The 22843-nt window shown below is 48.6% G+C and overlaps 1 protein-coding gene across 2 annotated transcripts in view; it reads left to right on the top strand.

The window, feature by feature from the left end:
* The first annotated feature begins 1456 nt into the window (after positions 1-1456).
* Positions 1457-22843, top strand: part of CACNA1H (calcium voltage-gated channel subunit alpha1 H) — a 104825-nt gene continuing 83438 nt past the window's right edge. For both annotated transcript variants that reach the window (XM_088063874.1, XM_088063873.1), the window contains exons 1-5: positions 1457-1563; positions 1787-1920; positions 4745-4842; positions 9408-9567; positions 16302-16614. In XM_088063874.1, coding sequence (XP_087920000.1) covers positions 1471-1563; positions 1787-1920; positions 4745-4842; positions 9408-9567; positions 16302-16614 — 798 coding nt within the window. In that variant the 5' untranslated portion in view covers positions 1457-1470. The remainder of the gene's footprint in view (positions 1564-1786; positions 1921-4744; positions 4843-9407; positions 9568-16301; positions 16615-22843) is intronic.

The following is a 22843-nucleotide window of genomic DNA, read 5'->3' as shown; positions in this document are numbered from 1 at the left end:
TATAGGGAATTTCTCATGGATCCCATCACTCCATGGAAATATTTGGAATGGGGTCTGGCTGTGGTTGGGGTTTTTGGGTAGGATTTGGGTGTTGGATTTTCCCTGTGCTTCCAGTCAGGGGAATCATCCAAACAGCTCCTAAAGATGGGAAAAATCAGGATGAAATCATGGAAGGGAGGGAGAAATGAAACCAACATTGGAATTTCAGCGCTGGAAAAATCCCATCAGGAGCTTGTCCTGCCTCAGCCCTGGTGTGACTGGGATTTTATTTCACTTATTTCTCTGATTTCATACATTTCTTCCCATTTTGGATGAGTGGGTTTCCAAGTCTGCCCTCTTGGCTCCCAGCTCCGAGGTGTTTCCAGCTCTGAATTAAATTTTATTTAATTAAATATATATTTTTTTATTATTAAATTAAATTTAATTTCCAATTAAAGCCCCTCTAAAACAAGAACTGGATTGGGATCAGATTTTAGGGAACCACAAGATTTGACCCTCACTGATTTTCACCTTTTTTCATCATCACGGGGTTTTTTTTCCATGCAAAACCAGCTTGAGACTGAAGCCCTGATCTGCTGCAATAAATTTTATCCCAATAAAATCCCAGATAAAATATTCCTAAGGAATAAACAAGGCAGGGTTTTTATCCAGGTTCCCAGAGCGGAATTGCTCTTATCACAAAATAATTTGATGTCTGCGCCTCTCTCTGCTTCCCCCAGGTGTGGGTTTGGAAGCACAAAGGTTTATTCACATCCAGATGTTTCCAATTATTTTCCCTAGAAACAGTTCTCTCGTTCCTGCTTCATTTGTGGAATTATTCTGCCTTTTTGTGGGATTTTTAATTGTCCTGCCGGCAGCAAATGGCAACTTTGGGCCTATTTTGCACTGATGCAAATCACCACTTCCTGCTTAGATCAATTAATTATCGGTTAATTGAGCATTGCTGGATCCTGTAAGGAATAGGGGGGAATTTGGGAGACTGGAGATGTCCAGCTGGGAGCCCTTTCCTTATTTTTCGTGCCCTCTGCATCCTGAATCCCACTGTTCCCATCCTTGGCCCCACCAGCTTGGCTGTGTTTGGTCTTTGTCCATCAGGATTCTGTCATTCCTGGAGATGTGGGAATGGGTTTGGGATGAGAGAACCTCGTTCCCATCGGGATGTGGATCTCAGAGTGGAATCTGTCCCTTCTGGAGATGTGGGGATGGGGTTGGGATGAGAGAACCTCATCCCCACAACTCCAGAGGGAAACAAGGAGAGCGGGATCAGAGCAAGGAACAGTTCTGGTGGTGGTGCCCCTGCTCTGCTCTCTTGCTGTGGGGTGATTCCCTGCTAAAACTCGGGATCTGGGGCTGGGAATGTCCCGGGAGAAGGGGTTTGGATGGGAGGAGGGTTTGGAGGCGTTGCCTGGGTGTCCCCTCCCAAAGCTGAGCTGTCCTTAACGCGGTGACACCTGGTTCGAGCACGTGAGCATGCTGGTGATCCTGCTCAACTGCGTCACCCTGGGCATGTTCCAGCCCTGCGAGGACGTGGAATGCCAGTCGGAGCGCTGCACCATCCTGGAGGTGAGGATCCCGCCACCCCAAATCCCTGGGGTTCGTGGGATGAGGTTGTGGGGTGGCTGCTCTGGGAGATGGCAGCCCCGTGCTGTTCCTTTTCCCTGGAAAAGCTTTCCCACGGGAATGGGTTTCCCAATAAGCTGGAATGTCCCCGTGCTGGGAGCACTCGGGTCTCTCCCTCCCCTGAGCAGAGTGGGACTGGCTGAAATCCTCTTTTCCCGCTCTCCAGGCATTTGATGATTTCATTTTCGCCTTCTTTGCCGTGGAAATGGTCATCAAGATGGTGGCCCTGGGCATCTTCGGGCAGAAGTGTTACCTTGGAGACACCTGGAATCGCCTGGACTTCTTCATCGTCATGGCAGGGTCGGTATCCTCATCCCTCGATCCCAAGAGCGGGAAAATCCCAGGGAGCCAAATCCATGCCTTGTCCTGCCTGGATTCCAGAACTCCTTGGGAGGCAGAATCCCCCAGATGGGATTTTTTAATCCTCGCCCCAAAACCACGCTGGGTTTGGGGGTGGGTTGTGAATGTCAAGCAGAGCTGGGGGGGTTTGGAGCAATCCTTTAATCCTAACACGGATCCAGAGGGGATCCAGAGGCCCCAAAAAAAGCAGCTCAGCCCCGCTCCTGCCCCGTGCCACCGGCAGAGCGAGGCGGGGACGGGGCAAACAAGGAGAACGCAGCCCAAAAACCCCCGTGAGAAGGTTGAAATCTCAGTGGGAAAAGCTGGCTGGGAATTCACCCAAATTCCCAACTCCTCCCGGTTTACAACTCCATTCCATCTCCCCCAGCTGCTGGCGTGTGCAGGATGTGTTAATAAACAGCTCCAAGGATGATCCCGTTGCTTTTGACACCACTTCCCTCACCCCCACGGGGAATAACTCAGTGGAGTAAAAGCTTGGCAAAGCTCAAACTTGATTTTTTTTATTTTTTATTTTTCCCAATAAAGAAATTACTTTGGAAAGCCCCGGCTCTCCTACCTGCTCGGCACATCCTGGGAAGGGATGGAAAACTTTAATTACTGTCTGACTTGTGAATTCCTACATTTCTAATGACCAGCCTGGGGTTAATTAAAACATCCTTGGAATATGTTGGGGCATTTTTTTTTCCCCTTTCCATGAGTGCTGTGCCATTTTGCCAGCACTAATGGGGTTTTGTTGTGCTCCGTGTTATTTGTCTGGAATACAATTAGGAATGGTTTTAGTGCTGTGAATAAAACATGAGCTCTCCTGAGCCGAGCTTCCTTGGAACTCCAGCCCGAGAAGGAGCATCGGGGACAGCAAAAAAAAAAAAAACACAACAAAACTTTATTATTATTTTTTCCTTAATTACGTTTTCCTAAAAAGCTGCTGCGGTGTTTAAGGGAGGAGTGGCAGGGGAAGAGCAGGGAAAACTCGGGATCAGGATTCCCATCAAGGAGCTGAGGGTGTTTTTCCACATTGGAGATGTGGGATGAGCTTTCCTGAGGGCAGAAAATCCCCAGAGATCCCCCAAACCCAGGATCGGGGAACCCCACGAGAGCTGAGCCCTCTCCTCAACCTCAGGGACAGCTTTGGCACCGGGAATTTTGCTGTTGGAATGAAGGGGGAAGTGGCTGGTGAGGTCATTTGGGAGTTTTCCAAGGTTTTTCCCCGCCTTCCATGGCTGGAATACGTTTGAGGAGGATGAAAACAGCGGGACACCCCGCTGCAGGTGCGGCATTACTCAGGCTGGGGATGAGAAGACAAAAAAATCCCTTCCCTGGCTGATCCTGGGCTGTCTCCAGAAGGTTTTGGTGGATTGCAGCCACACCTGGGATATGATTTCCCATCTCTCCAAAGCGAGGCTGGGAGTAACCGTGAGGAGAGGAGAATCCAGCGTGAGCTCCTAAACCTGGAGCTGTTTTTAGCAGGGAACTCACCGCTGGAATAACAAAGCTGCTTTTTCCAGTGAAGGGATGGATGTGCTGAAGTTATTCCGAGGTGTTTTTTTGGGACAAGAAGGGAAAGAAGCGATCGGCAGAGCTTTGTTTGCCCCGCTCTGCCTCCTCCCAGGAGCAGCTCCAAAGGGAGCAGGGGAACTACAAAATAAACACAACTCCTGCCTCCAGCACAGCCCGTGTCTGAAGTTCCTCCCAGCTCCCAGGCTCCTTTCATGTTTTCCTCGCCCGAGAAATGTTCCCTGGAACATTTCAAGCCCGCTGGAACTCGCAGCCTCTCCGTCTGCCCGGCAGCTGAGTTGAAAGCGTTTCCCCAGTGGCAGGGATGGCGCTCAGAGAGCTGAAATCCAGAAGTTCCTGGTGCATCCAGTCCCTGGAGACATTCCAGGCTCCCAGAAAATGATCTGGATTTGACAGCTGAAGGTTTGGGAGCTGTTGATGGTACAAGACGGCCCAAAGCTTCGTGCCTCTTGTTTTTTTGTGGTAGGGAATCACCTCCCTAGTGCAAATCCATCCAAAATGTTTAGGGGGAGGAAGAATCAAGGAGAAAATGTTCTTTATTCTTCACAATCAAACAGAAAGTAAATGATTTGTGCATTTTTGGTCAGTTTTGGGTGTTCAGGTTTGGTCACAGGAGGAGAGAAAAGCTGGGATGCAGCTCCTTGTCCTGGAGAGTCAGGGAATCATGGAATGGGTTGGCTTGGAAGGGACCTTAAAGATCATCTCATGGCCAGGGACACCTTTCCCTATCCCAGGTTGCTCCAAGCCCCATCCAGCCTGGCCTTGGGCACTTCCAGGGATCCAGGGGCAGCCCCAGCTTCTCTGGGAATCTGGGAATCACTCTCCCAGGCAGGAATTCCTTCCCAATATCCAATCTAAATTTCCTATTTTTCAGTGTGAACCCCATTCCCCCTCATTCCACAGTTCCTGCCGGAGTTCCCCTCTCCAGCTTCCTCGGAGGCTCCTTCACATCTGGGAAGGAAAATTCTGCTTTCCAGTGTTCCCTGTGCCAGCAGAAAGGGCGGGAAGGGACCTTAAAGCTCATCCCATTCCACCCCTGCCATGACAGGGACACCTTCCACCATCCCAGATTGCTCCAAACCCCATCCAAGCTGGCCTTGGCCACTTCCAGGCACATGGAATTGCATCCACAGGAGGAGCTGGAAGCACAGAATGGGTGGATTTTCATCCCTGGGCTCCCGGGCTTTTCCTGACCCCCATTCCAAGCCTCGGCATCCCCATCCTGACTCCTGGGCTGTTTTCCCTGCAGGATGATGGAATATTCCCTGGATGGACACAACGTGAGCCTCTCCGCCATCCGCACCGTCCGCGTCCTGCGGCCTCTGCGCGCCATCAACAGGGTCCCAAGTAAGTGACACAGCTCCGGGAAAACTGAAAACCATGGGAATAACACCCACACACACCCACACACACCTGGCTGTCTGCTTTGCATAGCTAATGAGAGGAAATGAATTAATTTAATTTTTAATGGCGAGCTGGAGCTCGTCATTATCGTAATCGGTGTTAGCAAAGGGCAAGTCAGCAGGGAATTGACCCTCGGAGCTGTTTTCCAAGGGTTTTGTGACTTCCCTAAGGAAAACAGCTCTGCTCGTGGAGTAAAGTAAACAATGTTCCTCCAAAGGAAGGGAAAAGGTCACTTCCAAGAGGGATCTTCTTGCCCTGCTGGGTTTGTTTTCCCTCCTCAGCTGTTTGAGGTCTTTCCATGACTTTTCGTTCGGGATTAGCAGCTCGGGAGCTTCCCTTGATGCTAAAACCCCACGGAGGGTTTGCTCCGCCCGCAACAAAATCGGGATCATCCTCGATGGGAAGTTCAAGTGGCTCCTAAATCCATTTTCAAGTGGTTTCAGCTGCTTGGTTTCCAAATCCAATTTTAAATCCGAGTCGCCGCGCTGGAATAATTCCCTGCTGGAATCGGGCAGCTGCTGAGCCGTCCTTTGCGAGGTGCTCATTCCACGGCAATTCCGTCCCTTTCCAACCCGAATCCACCCCGATCAAAATGCGGCAGCATTGTCTGGAAATCAGAGGGATCCTTGCAGGAACTAAAAAAAAAAAAGGGATATTTCCCCTTCTTTTGGAGAGCACTTGGAGTGAGCCAGCCCCACATCCTGCCTGGATTCAGCGCATCCAGGGACAGCCAAACAACCTCCCCCAGCCCTCCAAGGAAAATGTGAGGGAACAGATGGATGTTTACACCCAGGAGCCTCGGAAATTCCTCTCAGAACTCCCAGTTCCACAGGATTTTTTTTTGTCTGGAAAACGAGGAATAAAATCAGTGAATTCCACAGTGAGTTAGTTAAAAACAAGAGTGGGGAGAAAAAAAGGGAGAGGCCAAAAGGGGACGTGGAACCCTTTGGAGCTTTGTTTTCCTAACGAGGTTTTGTTGCCAGGGTTTTGGAAAGCACAACACGAGGTTTTCCTCTGGGATTTGGAGCTCCAGGGAAGTTTTCCTCTGGAATTTGGGGCTCCGAGGATGGGGTGGAGCAGAGGGACCCTGGCACGGGCTGGGGCGAGGATCAGACTCCCTCTGAACTCCTTCAAATCCACAAAACCCTTCACTGTTCCCATGGAATAATGGGAATCTCAAGCTGGGATTCAGCTCGGGAATTGAAGGATTTACACCGAGCTCCAGGGATCCAAACAGCTCCAGCTTTAGGTGGAATTTTGCTCGTGTTTGTCTCCCTTAGCTCTGACACCAAAGGAGCCTTCTGAGCTTTTTTTCACTGCTCTTCCCACGGGATTTGCGTATTTTTCCAACAGACAGGTGACAGGAGAGATCCCATTTTTAATGAATATTCTGTGGGATGAAATCCAGCGGGTTCGATCCGTGTTTGGAGCTCTGGAGGAACAGCTGGGCTGGGCTGACACCGCCAAAGGAGACCTGAGCACCAGGATTAGCATTCCCAGAAATTATTCCCAGAAATATCCCCATTCCTGCAGGACAGATCATCCAGCCTCCACTCGTCTGGGAGACACCAACCCCATCCACTCGGAACATCGGGAATTTTGCTGTTTCGGATGGAAATATTCCAGAATCTGTGGAGAAGGGATGGGCACATCCCTGGATTTTGATGGAATTTCCTTGGAATTCTAGTCCATCCCAGCAGCGGCAGCACCAACGTTGCCATTCCCAGCTCTGGGACTTGGGAATGGGATTTTCCACAAGATCAAATTTCCAGCTGGATCAGAAGAGACGAACCTGGTGCTAAATCCAGGGAAACAGGGAGAACCAACCTGGAGATTTATCCTTGGAATTCCTGGGCTCTTCCCTGGGATCCAGCCAGCACAATCAGCTCGTGGCTTCCAGGCACAAGAAATTCACCCACGGGATTCTTTCAGCTCGATGCAGTTTTTTAAGAAAAGAAAGAAGAAGCCCAGCCAATAAAAACATCATTTCTATTAGAAATTATTCCTTCCAAACCACTGGAAAAGTAGAATTCCAGCAATTTATTCACTTGGCAGGGACCGGAGTCGGATTTTTTTTCAGCAGTGGTCACTGGGTTGTTTTTATTTTTTAAAAAATCCTTCTCACTCTTTTATTTTTGTATTTATTTTTATATTTGTTTTTATATTTGTTTTTCATTTCAAATATTTTAAATTTTATTTTATTCTAATTTTTATTTTTAATTTTATTTTCAATTTCAATTATTTCTAATTTTATTTTAATCTTATTTTTAATTTTATTTTTAATTTTCTTTTTAATTTTCATTTTAATTTCAATTCTATTTTTAATTTTCATTATAATAGTATTTTTAATTTTAATTGTATTTTTAATTTTAATTTTAGGTATATTCATATTTTATTTTTATTTCTTTATTTGGCTTTTTATTTTTATTCTTATTTTTATTTTTCTGCCGTGGGGTTTAAACCAGGCATTCCATGGAATGGGAATGAAAATCCTGCTCCTTGTTTCAGCCTCAGTGATGCTTTTTTCCCATGGCACACTCGACATTCCAAGGAGAGCCCGGAGTGGCTGGAGAACAGCTGGATTCAGTCTTTGGGATGGTGCCACTGAACAACCCCAAATTCCAGAAGGAGCTGAGCAGAAATGAATTGTCTGGCACAGGGAGAGAAATTTTACCCATTTTTGGAAAAAAGAGGGAGGATATCAGTGAGAGAGGGGGAAAAAAACCGGGAGAAAATCCCAGCATCATCTTTCCAGTGGGGATTGAGCGATTCTTTGCTTTTCCAAAGATGGATTTGCCAGGAAAATGTGGGATTGCTCCCGAGGGGTGACAGTGCTGGGCGGAGCCAGGAGCGGGATGTGGCGATCCTGGTGTGTCCCTTCCCACCCGGGGCGTTCCACGATTTTGTGACGGGACACATTGGGAATAACCACCAGGAATTCCAACCCCCTTTTCCTCCAGCCCTGCAGCTCCAGAGGATGGGATTTGCTCCATCCCTTCCCCCAGGGTGGCACAGGGACAGGGACGGGGGTGGCTGGCACAGCCTCTCCTCCGGATCTGGACAGCGGGAATTGCGCCGGAGCCAAGGCCCAGCCGGGCACGGAGACCTCGCAAAGCTCCGGATGCAGAGCTCATTACTCATCCCGAATTATTAACGAGCTGGGAATTCTTGGCCGGGCTGGCGGATGCCCTCGTGCCGCTCAGCACCAGCCCCGCTTGGCTCCCGGGATTTGGCTCCCTTGGATTTCCGCTGGCAAATCCACAGGAGGAGCGGCGTGAGGGAATCCCAGCTCCTGCCAGCGGTGCCTGGGAATGCTGGGATGGACGGGTGGGAATGCTGGGATGGACAGGCTGGAATGTTGGGATGGACAGGCTGGAATGTTGGGATGGACAGGCTGGAATGCTGGGATGGACAGGCTGGAATGCTGGGATGGACAGGCTGGAATGCTGGGATGGACAGGCTGGAATGTTGGGATGGATAGGTGGGAATGTTGGGATCGACGAGTTGGAATGTTGGGTTGGATGGAGAACTCTCTCCTGGAGACCCTGGTGCTGCCAGAGCCCATCCCTGGGGGCTGCAGGTTCCAGGCTCAGCACTATGGAATTACAGGACAGGCATCAGGAACGGCTTGGGAGAAGCCACTGGAATCTGCTGGGGAACAGTCTGAGTGCCCAGATCCAACGGGATGGCTGATGGAGAGCATTTCCCGGGAATATCCAGGGAGAGAACGCCGTGGGCAGGCAGGAAAAGGTGTTTGCAAAGGAAGGCTTTAGCGGGATAAAATCCCTCCAAAGGCAGCAGCCACAATTCCCACCGTGCCATGAACTTCAGCCCCACTCCCTGTGGATCCCAAGGCCTGGATTGGGCTTTATTCCCACCTATAATTCAGGATTTGCCTTTGCTCTTCCCTCTTTTCCTCGGGGCTCATGGAGATCCATGTGGAGAGGTGTGGGATTGGTGGGAAGAGCACGAGGAGAGAAAGGGAGCAGAGCTTTCCTTGGAGGGAGAAACATCCTTGGAGGAAAAGCATCCTGCTTTCCATCCTCCAAAAAAAAATACAATTAAAATTTCCCTCCTTTCCAGCAGGGAGAGGAGCTCTCCATGGAAAAGGAATTGTCTGTGGCTCCCACCTCAGGCTCCGTGGTTTTTAGGGGAACAATTCCTGTGACCAATGAGAGGAGTTTGCAGCATTTACAATTCCACATTTTAACAATTCCTCCGGAGCCTGACGATTCCCTGGGAGCGTTACTCCTGGAAAAATTGTCTTGCAGTTCACATGTCCTCAAATGCTCTGGAAAACACCTGGAAATCCCATCCTTGGATCCACCCTCTGCAAAATGCTGTCTGTTCCCATTTCCTGCCAATCCTCTGGCATTTTCACCTCCCTTTTCAGCCTCAGGATTTAGGAGAAAACACCAAATCCCGATTTTTCTGCCCTGGCTGCACATCCAAGGTGGGAATGGTGATTTTTTTCCCATCCTGAGGTGGTGTTTTCCCTCCTGGCCCAGGTATGAGGATCCTGGTCACGCTGCTGCTGGACACTCTGCCCATGCTGGGCAACGTCCTCCTCCTCTGCTTCTTCGTCTTCTTCATCTTCGGCATTGTGGGGGTCCAGCTCTGGGCAGGGCTGCTGAGGAACAGGTGCTTCCTGGACAGGAATTTTGCCATGTAAGTACAGCAAAAAGGAAAAATTCTCCACATTCTTCTTCCTTTTTTTCCTCCACCTTTCTCTTCCTTTTTCTTCCTTTTTTCTCCACCTTTCTTTTCCTTTTTCTTCTTTTTTTTCTCCACCTTTTTCTTCCTTTTCTCTCCACCTTTCTCTTCCTTTTTCTTCCTTTTTTCTCTTCCTTTCTCTTCCTTTCTCTTCCTTTTTCTTCCTTTTTTCTCCACCTTTCTTTTCCTTTTTCTTCTTTTTTTTCTCCACCTTTTTCTTCCTTTTCTCTCCACCTTTCTCTTCCTTTTTCTTCCTTTTTTCTCTTCCTTTCTCTTCCTTTTCCAGCTGGGGATTTTTCCAGCAGGGGATGGAAAAAAATGCTGGAAAAATCCCAGAGCTCAGCAGGGTCCAGCTGGGAATTTTTTGTCTGGAAAAAAATCCCATTTGTCAGCATTTTCCTGAGGGTTTGGGTGGCTCTTTTGTGTTTTCCTGCTGCTTCTGAAGGATGAGGATGGGAGTGGATTGGATTAGCTCTGCCTCAGATGCCTGACTCTGGGAATTGGAGGATTTAGAACAAATTCCCAGCTTTCCAAACAGTCCAGGTCACCGAGCACACCCCAGCCCCTGCCAGGGCTCAGTGAGTTGGAGATGCTGCTGAAACCCAGAGATAAATCCTTGTCAGAGTTTTGAGATAAGAAACCAGATGTGAGAAGCATTAAAATCATTTGGGCACAGCTCCGAGCGTGGGACAGAATCATGGAATTGTTAAGGCTGGAAAACACCTCCAGGACCACCAAACCCAACTTTAAAGAGGCAAATTTTCATTTGGGTCCTCCCATTCTGAGAATAAACCTAATAAACCCTTCTGAGCCTCTCCTGGGAGCCCCCAGCCCTGCCCAAGGCCCAGATCAATTTAAGCCCAGCCCAGGCTCTTAGTCCTGCTTTGGGCCGTGCTCCTGGTGCTTTCGGCTCCCAAGCTCCCTGGATAAATCCTGTCTCTGGCTCATCCTTTGGGCTCTTGCTGCTGGGTTCAGATGGGATGGTGAAGGTGCTGCTGGAGCTGGGATGGCTCCTGGCTCATCCCAGGTTTTGGGGTACCCCCCTAAGCTGGGGCTGTTGTCCCCCTGCCCCTTTCTGGGCTGAGGACACACCCGAGCACCCCCAGCACCACACCAGGATGAAAACTGAGCGCAGCCAACATGGAAAAAGGGGATTTGCCTGGAAAAATCCTTCCAGAGGCTCCTGTCAGAGATGCCAGCAGCTCAGAGGTGAGGAAATGCCCCAGCCCAGCTCTCAGGGCAGCTCAAACTCTGCCAGAGGAGATGGAGCCTGTAATTACATCTCTGGGTAATCATCTGCTGTCTGCGCTCGGATTGTCTGCGAGACAGGCAGGGATCATCCCTCAGGTCCTGCTCCTGCCTCTCACTGCTCAGTCCTGCCCTTCCCGCTCCCTCTGCCTTTCCCTGTCCTCTGGAGCAGCTCTGGTGCCGTTTATTCACCCCAGCAGAGCGGAAAATCCATCAGCCCTGAGCGCGATTCCACTCCCACACCCCGATGATGCTCCGAACCCTCTCCCGCCCCACCCAGCAGGAATTTGCCGGTCACCAAAACCCTCCAGGCTCAGAGCAACCCCGGAGCTGCCATTCCCAAGCCAGACTCGTGCCTTTCCAGCCCTGCTGGGGTGGCCTGGTTGCTGGAATTAACTCCGGGAGCCCCTCTGGGAGTCAGGTTTTGAAAGGCTCTGTGGTTTTCTGCGGAGCTTTCAGGGCGCACGGCGGGGGAAGCGGCGCTGGCTGAGCGCAGAGGTGAAGCAGGAGTTATGTAATGGCCATTAGCAGCATCAAAAGCCTCGCAGGATTCTCTTATCGGGCCTTGCTCCTTGTCAGGGAAGGCAGGGGGAGGATTTGGGGTGAGCCGTGTTTAATGGGGTTTGTCTGGGATCGGCTCCTTCCCTCTGGGATGGGTTCCAGCACCCCCGGCAGGCGGGAGAGGTGAATTTGGGAGGCTCTGTGTGGTTTATTGTGGTTGAAATTGCAGCATTCCAGAGGAATTTGGGGAAAGGAGGGTGCCCACGGGGCAGGAATATTCCAGGAGCGTGAGGTTCTTTGGTGCCTTCACCCTGAGTGCTGCTGCTGGGTCGGGCTCTTTAATTTTAGACCTGAGAAACCCAGCAATGATCCAATCCCCACATTCCCAGCCATCCCAGGTTTCTTGGAGCTCCATGGGGAAGGTTTAGGGAATCCAGATGGAGCTATTCCCATTTTTTTTTTTCTCATTTCTGACTCATTCTCTCAACCCAGGCGTCAGGGCATGGCTCACCCCTGCAGCAGTCGTTAACACGCCAGCAGCAAATGGTAAAGGGAAAGAAAGGCATGGAATGACCTGGAAAACACTTCAGGCTTCCATCTCCCTGCTGTTGGACAGGTCATGGAATCCTGGAATGGTTTGGGTTGGAAAGGACCTTCCAGCTCCTCATTCCAACCCCCAACCATGGGCAGGGACACCTTCCCCTATCCCAGGCTGCTCCAGGCTGGCCTCGAGCACATCCAGGGATGGGAAATCCACGATTCCTCCGGGCACAGAGGCTCCCCAGCCCTTCAGGGGGCTGGGAGAGGCTGGAGCTGCCATCCCAGCTCCCCTTTGCTTTCCTGGAGAGAGGGAAAACATCAATTATTGGAGGGTCTCCCCTCGGTGCTGCTGCCAAACGCTCCCAGCTGAAACCAAAACCGCTTTAAACTGAGGATCTGGATAAAATCCAGGGGCCAGCAAGGCAGGGTCCTAACCCCAAATTTTCTGGATGAAAGGAGGTGTAAGTGAGCTCCCAAACAGCTGCTTCAAACCCAGCTCTGCCCTGCAGCCTTCAGCTTTTCCAGAGGCATCAGATGGCAGGACTGACTTTGATTTTTGCCATCATTCTTCCTTCCCCATGGAAACCTTTTCTTTTCAATCCCCCTTGGAAGTTGGCAGCTCCGAGTGAAGCAACTATTTTTAAGTTGAGTGCATTGTGAGAGAGATTTGGGGACTTTTTGGAGGTGCATTGGGGATTTCTGCTTTTCTCTGTCTGTCTTTGAGAGCTGCGCTCTTACAGGGCTGGAGTGAGGTCATTTAAGGATTTTTGGTCGGGATTCTGAAGGAATTCTGCTGGGTTGTTGCAGGAGTGGGTTGGGACTGGATCTCTGCTCGTTGGGACATGGGAGAATCTCTCTCTCCTGGCCCAAAGTGACCCTTCAGAACCTGGGATTGCATGGAATAGCAGTGCTGGGATGGGCTGGGAGCGAGATCCCAGCAGGGGCAGCCACAGGGGGAGTTCCCCAAGGATTTTTTGGTGGAAAGGAGGAAAGCTCGGGGTGGGAAGCACAAGCAGAGCCAGCAGCTCCTGGGTGACATCTCCAGGATGGTTTTCTCCCCCCTCCGGCTCCTTCCCACCCTCCTGAGCTGCTCCCAGCGGGAATAAAGGAATTGGGTCAGCCCCGGCCCATCTGGGATGCTTTCCCGGGGCTGCTCCGTGTGGGTTGGGATGCAGAGCAGCATTTTCCAGCCCGGGAGCCTTTCAAGGAGCTCAGAGGCTCGGAAGCAGGAGAGGGGAGGGAGCTGGGAAGTGCTTGGTGCTCCTCTGCTGCCTCGGGACGCTTCTGGTGCGAGTTTTCAGTCCTGATGAACTCGGGTGTTGTTCTGCCTCCGGCTGCTGGCAGCTCGGAATTTGTCTGCCAGGAATTTCATTGCTCCTCCCGGCGCTGCTCAGGATTCCCCGGAGAGCCGGGAATTCTTCCCGCTGAGTTCCTTCCAACGCATCACCTGGGATGCGCTGGGAAAACTTCCCGTGGCGCAGGATGGAGGGGAGGAGAATCCAGCAGCAGTGGGAGAAAAATGGATTTTCCTGCCCCTGTGTTTTCCATGGCGGGGGACAGAGAAAGGGAAAACAAGTGCAGGGAGCAGGGTTGGGAAAAGCCGGGAAAGGGGTGTTAATCCTCTCTGATGGGATATCAGATCCATCCTGGGGCTTGGCTTCTGTCTTTCCCCAGAGCTCTCCTGATTAATGGGTTCATTAGCATTAATGAGTGATTTGTCTCTACCTGTTGGCAAGGAACAGGGAGGTCAGGAAGAAGAGGATGGTCTGGCAGAGCTCCAAAAATTAAAAAAAAAATTAATTTATTTGGGGGGAATATTGGGGATTCCCTCATTCTGCACCATTTTTGCTTCTTGTTTTTGTTCTTTCTTTCCCCTTTTTGGTTTTGTCAGGGGAAAAAAAAATAAAAGGGGGTGGGGGGAAAGGTTTTACGAAAAGGTCTGAAATTTGCAGTTTGCTGCCAGTTTGGGTCTCTCTCACCCCAGTTTGGGGTGTGCGAGGAGGAGCTGCTGAGAATTCCCGGCCAACCATTCCCAATTCCCGGGGTGTGCTCCTCTCCCCTCTGCCATTCCTGAAGCTCCACACCCATCTCAGGTAATTGGATGATGGAACAGAACCGAGGTCCCCAGGGAAGTCGTGGAGAGCTGATTTTCCTCCAGCTCTGCCCTGCAGCAATTGTTCTCTCCTTAAACCGAGCGATTCCTGCCTGGCTCCAGGGTTTTGGGGAGCAATTCCAAGCAATTGTCTGGAATAACACTTGTTAAAGCCAAATCTCTTCACCAGATAGGGACGTTGGGGGAGAGATAAAAATAGAGCTGTCCTGGCTGGAAGAATTACCTGCTTATCTTCTGTCCCCATCTCTTGTGATGTGTTTGTTGCCTCTCCCTTATCTCCGGGTGATTATGGAGCAGCTGAGATCCCTGGAGCTGGGAAAACAGTGGATAAAGTTGGCTCTGGAGCGATGCAGCTCCTCAGTTGGAGCCCGGAGTGCTGCAGGCTCTCGCCAATGGCCCAGAAAGTGCCAGATCTGGGACACAACTCGGGAAAAAAAAAGCAGCTCCTGCCCTGCTGCAATTCCAGCATTTTCTTATCCAGGCTGGGACGGAGCCATCGGATCAATCCAAGCCAATTCCATCAGAAATGCAGCAAGCGCGTGGTTTTCCCATTAATGTGGGCTCCTCCTTTTCTGTTTTTATGGAGTGGGAGATGGCCTCTGGTTGGGTCTCTCCTTGTGGGAGCTCAGCCCCTCGGCAGAGATGTCCTGAGGGGAAAATTTATTGGGAAGCTGCTGTGCCACCACAAGAGTTATCTCCAAATCCTTCTAGAGAGCCCCAAAACTCGCTGGATTCTGGGGAAGAACCTGATCCACTGGGGTTTTCTCTCCATCCCCTCTCATCTCATGGTTTTACCCTCTGGGTTTGCTTGGGGAAACTCAGCCTGATCTTTGCTGGGAGATCAGCGGGGCCTCACCGGCTGTGAAAGGATTTGATTTGAGGGGCTGGAATTTTCACCGGGACTTGCTGGAATAGCAGCCAGCACCTTTTCCTGCTGCTGAAATCAGGGATTATCGGGATTTTGAGAGAGATGAGACCACGGGAAGATATTTATATTTAATATTAATATTATAAATATAAATATAAATATTTTACTGTTAATATTAATGAATATAATTATATTAATTCGTTGATAATAACTATAATTATATTTAATATTAATAATATTAATATTTATTAACCTTTTTCTCCAGCCTCACGAAGGAGTGAGAACATCCTCACCATGTTCACCAGATGTTCGTGGTCAGTGGTCACAAAACCACAGGTCACGAGGTCTTTTAAATAATAAAATTAATAAAAATTAATAATATAAAATATATATTAAAATATATACAGTAATAAATAATAATATTAGTTAATAAGGTAAACTTCTGTCACAAAAGGAGTTTTCTACTTTCACACCCATAAATTATTTTGCTTTTTTACCAAAAAATGGACTTTCTTAGCCAATCATACAATGACACACAAACTCCTTACACCTTAAACTTCTTATTAAACAACCTGAAATAAATAAGGTTAATAAAAATAATAATATATTATTATATAATTATTAATTATTAATAGATTATGTTAATATATTATAATTACATATTATTTTATATATATAATATATACATAAATATATATAAAATATAATTACATATTATTTTATATATATAATATACATAAATATATATATGAAATATAATATATTAATATTATATATTAATATATTAATATATAATTAAAATAATAAATACCTTAAAACTTCCCACCACTTAGCTTAATGTCTTTTCTATCTAAACTACAAGTTCACATTCTTACTCATGGTTTCTTCTTCCTCATGGTTTCTTCTTACTCATGGTTTGTACTTACTCATTGTTTCTACTTACTCATTGTTTCTACTTACTCATTGTTTCTACTTACTCATGGTTTCTACTCGCTCATGGTTTCTACTTGTGGTTTCTTCTTACTCGTGGTTTCTACTCATGGTTTATTCTTACTCATAGTTTCTACTCATGGTTCCTACTTACTCAGGGTTCCTACTTTCTCATGGTTTCTACATACTCATGGTTTCTACATACTCATGGTTTCTACTTACTTGTGGTTTCTACTTACTCATGGTTTCTACTAACCCATGGTTTCTATTTACTCATGGTTTCTACTCATGGTTTCTCCTTACTCATGGTTTGTAAATCCTCTGGATTTAAAGGCAGGAACCTTTCCCAAGGCCTCAGGTTGAGCCCTGCCTTCCCGTCCATGTTTGACCTCGCGCTCACAGGATTTTGAGAGCTTGGAATTCCTCCAAGGAATGACCCATTGGTTTTTTTCCCCCCTCATCCTTTCCCACCTTTCCCCCACTTCCCAGGACCTACAACCTGACCTTCCTTCACCCCTACTACCGGCCGGACGAGGCGGAGGAGAACCCCTTCATCTGCTCCTCGCACCGCGAGAACGGCATGCAGAGGTGCTCCAACATTCCCAGCAGGAAGGAATCCAAGGTGGAGTGCACCCTGAGCATGGATTCCTACAGCCCCAGCCTGGCCAGCCCCGAGCCCAGCAGGAATTCCTGCATCAACTGGAACCAGTACTACAACGTCTGCATGGCCGGGGACCTGAACCCCCACAACGGCGCCATCAACTTTGACAACATCGGATACGCCTGGATTGCTATTTTCCAGGTAGGGTTCTCCCAAAAATGGGGATTTCTCCTGTTTTGTTGGGGTTTTTTTTTGGTTTGGTTTAGGTTTTTAAGGGTTTTTTTTGTTGGTTTGGGGCTTTTTGTGAGGTTTTTGTTTGTTTGGGTGGGTTTTTTATGGTTTTTGGGAGTTTTTTCGTTGGTTTAGTTTGGGTTTTTGGGGGTTTTTGTTTGTTTTTTGGGTTTTTTTTCTGTTTTGTTTGGTTTTTATTTGGAGTTTTTTTGTGGTTTTTTGTTTGGATTTTTTTGGGTTTTTTGGTATTTTTGTTTGGTTGGTTTTTTATTTTGAGGATTTTTGTTTTTTGGGTTTTTCCTGGTTTCTTGTTTCATTTTTTCTTTTATTTTGAGGGGTTTTTGTTTGGGTTTTTTGTTTGGGTTTTTTGGGGTGTTTTTTGTTTGGTTGGTTTTTGGGGTTTTATTGCTTTGGGTTTGTTTGGTTTTGGGTTTTTTTGGTTGGTTTGGGGTTTTTTTGGTTGGTTTCCCAGTTTTTTTGGAGAGAAGAAACTTTTGAAATCATTTTGAAAGAGGGAACAGAACTTCTTGAGGCAGCAAAACTCATGGCAAGTTCCACCTCTAAAATCAGATAAATCCCAGGGATTTTTGGGAGCAGGATCTTTATTGTTGGAGCATCAGGAAACTGCAAGGGGTGTCAAGGTTTTTAAGCAAGATTTAAATTTGTGCTAAAATGAAGGAAGCTGCCATGGCTTAGGCTTGGTTTTAAATCCCAGGGTGAGCCTGGTGAGCGTGGAATGCTGGAAGCGGGAAAAATCCATTCTGGGCAGAATTCCTAAGAGGAAATTCTGCCCCGCCGGGAATTTCAGTCCCTTTTGAGGCACCAAAGCGCTTCTCACTCAGACTGGGGGAGATTTTACAGGTGATAAAACTCTTGTAACTGAAGGATTTTCCAAGCATTTGTGGCTGTGGGGCATTGGAGAGCTCACGTCCAGGGGCTGTGGTTTCCCAGGGCTGCCCCAGCTTGGAAGATCCCGGAGTTTTCCATGTTTTAACGGGAACTTCCTGCCATTAAAGCATTTCTCTGGCTCTGGCTGGATGCCCTGGTTGATTCAGTCCCCCTGAAGTGGAGGTGACATCTGTTCCTAGAGCAGAATTCCCCTCTTAGCTTCATTAACGAAGGAATAATTACTCATCCAGAGCTCTGCGTTCCATTGGATGGATTTCCTCCCAGTTCCATCTTATCCCATGAATTTCCTGACTTCTGGCTTTCGCCTGGGAGTTGCAAAGTGGGGAATGTTTGCTCTGAGCATCTTCCCAGCTCTGCTGCTCCTCCTGGATCACAGAGCTGCTGCCAGAACCAAATCCAGAGGGGTTCAGGCAGATCCAATCCCAATTTTCCCACTGGGAAAATGCTTTGGAGTCAGTGAGGAAGAGAGGAGCTGCTGGCTGCTAGTGAGTGCTGGATAAAGGGAAGAGGGAATTCTCCTCTTCCTGCTCTTTGATGGACCTGGGGGATGTTCCCAGGAGATCCCACCTGGTTCCTCTTCACAGGGAAAGGACACTGAGGAGGAGCAGGAGCTTCTCCAGAGGGATCCTGCTGCCTTTTCCCTTCCCAAGCCATTTTCCAGGCTGCAGGTGCTCATTCCATCCCGGCATTTGGTTTCCTCGTCCTCCAAAGGCTCAGTTTAATTTCAGGAAGGACCCCCAGCCCCAGGAGAGGTTTCAGCCGATCCCTTTGGGCAGAACAATGTCTGGCAAAGTCAGATCTCGTGTCCTCAGATGGTTTTGGCAGCTGCTGGGAGGTCGATGATTGGTTTTAGCGCTGCTCAGGCCATCCAAAGGCTCCAGAGGATTTCCAGCCAAAAACTCTTCTCCTGTGTTTATTCCTGTTGGAAGTCAGGGCCCACTTTTAGGAGCTGGGAATGATTTAATTCCAGGTAAAGAGGCAGCAAGGTGCCGGCTCAACCTGGGTGTGGGAAGAGGAAATCATCAGTGCAGGAGGTGAGGTGCTAAATCCAAACAATTGCTGGAAGCAGGGAACATTGAGCAAATAAATCCATGGAATTGTGCTCTCATCCCTCTTAATAGCTGGAGCTGGACAGGACCAGGTCAGCAGTTGGATGAGGGCTCCGAGGAAGCAGTGCAGAAAAGTCCAGCTGATGGATTTAGGAACTCGGGAGCTCCCCTGGGGATCGGTGTTGAATTATTGGGATGAGACAGCTGGGCCCATTGTGCCGAGCCGTTATTCTGCAGGATAATGAATCCGTGGCACTTTGCAGGAGTTCTGGCTGGCAGATCTCCAGCAGGAATCGTGGCAAGCTCAGGTGGCTGCTGGGCAGAGCTTCCCTTCAGGATTTATCCCAAATGAGCCGGGAATCTTGGGTTGTTCAGCCTGGGAAGGAGGGGGCTCTGGGGTGAGCTCCCAGGAACTGCCATGGAAAAAGAGGAGAGACTTCTGGAAAAGGTCTGGAGTGCCAGGAGAAGGGGGAGCAGCCTCCCACTGCCGGAGGGCAGGGATGGATGGGATAATGGGAAGGAATGGGAGGATGGTGAGGCCCTGGCAGGGGTTGTCTCATCCCTGGAAGTGTCCAAGGCCAGGTTGGAGCAACCTGGGATGGTGGAAGGTGGCCCTGCCCACACTGGATGGGCTTCAAGGTCCCTTCCAGCCCAACCCATTCCATGATTCCATGATCTGACGTGGTTTAGGAGCTGTCAGGAGGGAGGAGGATGGAATGAGCCCCACGGGGATGATCCAGAAGGAACTTTCCAAGTGCAGGCAGTGCCCAAGGGCACAGTTTGACACCATTCAAACCACGAATAAACCAAACCAAAAACAGGGAAAAGCAGAGTTGGCAGAAAAGTCTGGAGATTCCCGCTCCAGAACATCCAACAAACACTGCCCCAAGGATGGGTGAGCTCTTCCAGCTGCCAGAACTGAGATTTTTTTTAAAAAAAACATTTCTTTCCATGGGAGTGACCCTGAACTTCCCAGAGCCGGGACAGACCACAGCAGGAAAACAGGGAAAACAGGGAAATGAGTTGTCGACCTTCCAAGGAGAAGTCAAAGATGGGAGAACCTGGTGCAAATTAAAAAAAAAAAATTAAAAATAATCAAGGGGATGGCTGCATCCCCGAGTGCTGTAAAGGATGATAATTCCTTATGTAATCCTGAAAATGATTCGTGTTTTGCTTCCCCTCATTTGTTGTGCGAGAGGCTAATTCGTGTCTGTGTTTGTTACAAAGGCACGTTCTGTGGCAAATTAGGTGAACTAATTAGCTTATTACAGACAAAATGAAAGGAGATGGAACCTAAATTAACTGTGAGGTTTGGCATGATATGAAGATCCCTTTATTGCACATGAATTCCAGCCCCAACAATCCGAGCAGTAATTACAGGTATTGTTGTCACGCGGCCGATGATGAATTACCCACCTCGACAAAGCCCAATTTAATTGGAATTACTGACAAGTCCCAGTGGAGCAACCAAAACCTTCCCCACCTCCCTGACTCAGGGTGGCCAGACCTGAGTGCAGAAATCCTGATAAAACACAAAGGGATTGGGAAGCTAGAAGTTTGGGAAGGAGAGATATTTAAGTGGCTTTGCAAAGCAGAGGAACTTTGAGTGGATAATTTCACGCAGGATTTGGAGGAAAGCAAGACCTGTACTCGCACTTTACTCCAGGGGTGATGCTTCTGGCAAAAGCTGAAGGAAAAGGCAATCCCAGCCAGATCCAAGAGGATCCCGTTGGCTCCAGCCCTGTCCAGAGGTGCTGTTAATCCCCTTTCTTGCTTCCTGCTGCACCCTCTGCTCTCCCACTTCCAGGATTCTGGAATTCTTGCCCAGATTCTGGGCAAGAGCCAAAAAGCTGGAACAGAAGGAAAAGGTCTGAGGATTCCAGCTGTGCCCAAAGTCATTGTGGGGCTGTGTTTTCAGGAGCTGTCACACTGGGTGCCCGTGTTTTCATGGTGCCCATGCTTTCAGCGTTGGTTGAGCAGAGAAATTTAGGATTTGGGACCAAAAGGACATTTTTATTTTTTTTTTCCTCCAGTACTTCAGCCTTTAAATTAGAGATCTGTGTCAATAACGCTTCTCTGTGCTGAATTTGGCAAGAAAAGAGTTTGGAGCTTTTCATTCCCACTGCTTGGAGATGATGCTTTGTCACTCAACTCGAATCTGTTTTGGATCACCGAAAATATTTCCCTGGAAATGACGGGGTTGGAGCTCTGTTGCTGTTGCTTTTTTTAATTTGGTCAGCCAAATAAACAGCACTTGCTGCATTTGAAGAGCTCTCAGGCTGAATACCCCAGCTAAAAATATCCAGGCCTTTTCAAGCAGCTCGGAGATTGCTTCCAAGAGGGAGTTGTTGCCTTTGGAAAAATCTTCATTTTGAAGGTTGTGAGGAATTGTCTCGTGTAGGGCAGGGCAGAGAGGCCACACTGATGCCAGGAGTGCTCCCATGACCTCTGGGGGTGTTGGATGGAATTAAAACCTCCTCTAGATGAAGTTTGGGCTTCCAAACCTCAGGAGTTTTGGGAGAGTTTCATCCAACCTCAATCATGGATTCGTGTTTGGAGTAGGAGGAGGGGTCCTGCAGCAGGCCCTGGCCTGAAGTGGAGCCCAGCCAGGAGAGCAAAAAGCTGCTGGCTTTGAGGAACATCAACGATTGATCCAAGGGAATGGCTGGAGCTGTGTCAGGGAGGTTGAGGTTGGATTTTTAGGGAAAAGCTCTTCCTCCAGAGGGTGCTGGGCATTGGAACAGCTCCCCAGGGAATGGTCCCAGCCCCAAGGCTGCCAGAGCTCCAGGAGCCTTTGGACACCCAGGGATGCCCAGGGTGGGATTGTTGGGGTGTCAGGGTTGAGCTCCGCTCCTTCCAGAAGGATATTCCAGAAGTCTGGATATTCCAGAAGTCCACAGTTCTCACAGGGAAATCTCACTTTGCTTTGATTGCCCCAAATCTGCTCCATGGTCCTTTCCCTGAGCTGAAGGTGCAGCTCCTTCATCCGGATTTCCCAGCCTGTGTGCCCTGATCCTCCCAGATATGATTTGGAATAAGATGGAAAATCCCCTCAGCTGGAAGCAAAGATCTCAGCCTGGCTTTGCTTCCCTTTCCCTGGTGGCAAACCCATCATCTCCCAGCTTGGCTCCACCAGAAATCTGGGATTTGGGAGGCTCTCTGTGCCAATGGTGCTGCAGTGGATCAGTTAAATCCCTTCCCCTTGCCAAGGATCCTTTACACAAACCATGGAGACACGGGATCATTATCCCAGCAAACCAAACCTCGGGAATATGAGCTGGGACCACGGAGACACGGGATCGTTATCCCAGCAAACCAAACCTTGGGAAAATGAGCTGGGACCACGGAGACACGGGATCGTTATCCCAGCAAACCAAACCTTGGGAATACGGGCTGGGATGGGGTTTGTTGGAGCAGCAGTTGAGTGAAATCGGGGAGGTTTTAAGGGCCTTGCATCGTTCACTGTGGAACAACAACAACTCACCTTCCTTTGGAGCCAAACTGGGATTTGATCCCAGAGCTACAATTCCACAAGGTTTTTGGTGACAAACAACAGCATCAGTGATGTGTCTGGCTTTACCCCACACTTTATTTCCCACTTTGCTTCTCTAAATCCGCCAGCACTGACCAGGGATCACGTTTTTGGGGACAGATTTGACAGGTCAGGAGCCCACGACATGGAAAGAAGCACAATTTCCTTTTTTTTTTAAAAGGAAATTAAATTTTAATTTTAAATTTTAAAAGGCCCTTCTTTAGGGCCACTTCTCAGAGCAGATCCCTGCTTTGCAAGGTTGGATTTATCAAGAGATGACAAACCGAGCAAGGCCTCGAAGTGAAAGGAGAAGCATCTGTTCAAAGGATGTTACTCAATGTAATAAACCTGTTTTTCTGGCCACAGAGGTTCCTTAACGAGATGTTTCGGGAGGAAATAATTAAAATGGTGACGTTGGGCTTCAAAAATAGGGATTTGATTTTCTGCCAAGCTCACTCTGCCTGCAGAATATTCCCTGGAATATTCACTGGGCTTGGGAGCCAAATCCATGTTGCCTAAGAGGGTGGAATTCAAGGAAGAGGCTGTCAGAAAAGGAGGCTGAAGGCCTTAGAAAACTTCCTGAGGCTATCAGGGTAATTAATACCCCTCACAATTTATAGCACTGGATCCCATCTCGATAAGTTGGATGAAAATAAATTATCAAAAAGCCTCGCAGCAGGGCCAGGGGAATGAGGAGATAAAAAGTAAA

Source organism: Pseudopodoces humilis, chromosome 18 (assembly GCF_049639895.1).
Source record: "Pseudopodoces humilis isolate 2021_Gansu_Grassland_sample_001 chromosome 18, ASM4963989v1, whole genome shotgun sequence".
In the NCBI taxonomy this organism is placed as follows: Eukaryota; Metazoa; Chordata; class Aves; order Passeriformes; family Paridae; genus Pseudopodoces; species Pseudopodoces humilis.
This window is presented reverse-complemented; position numbering and strand designations above follow the sequence as displayed.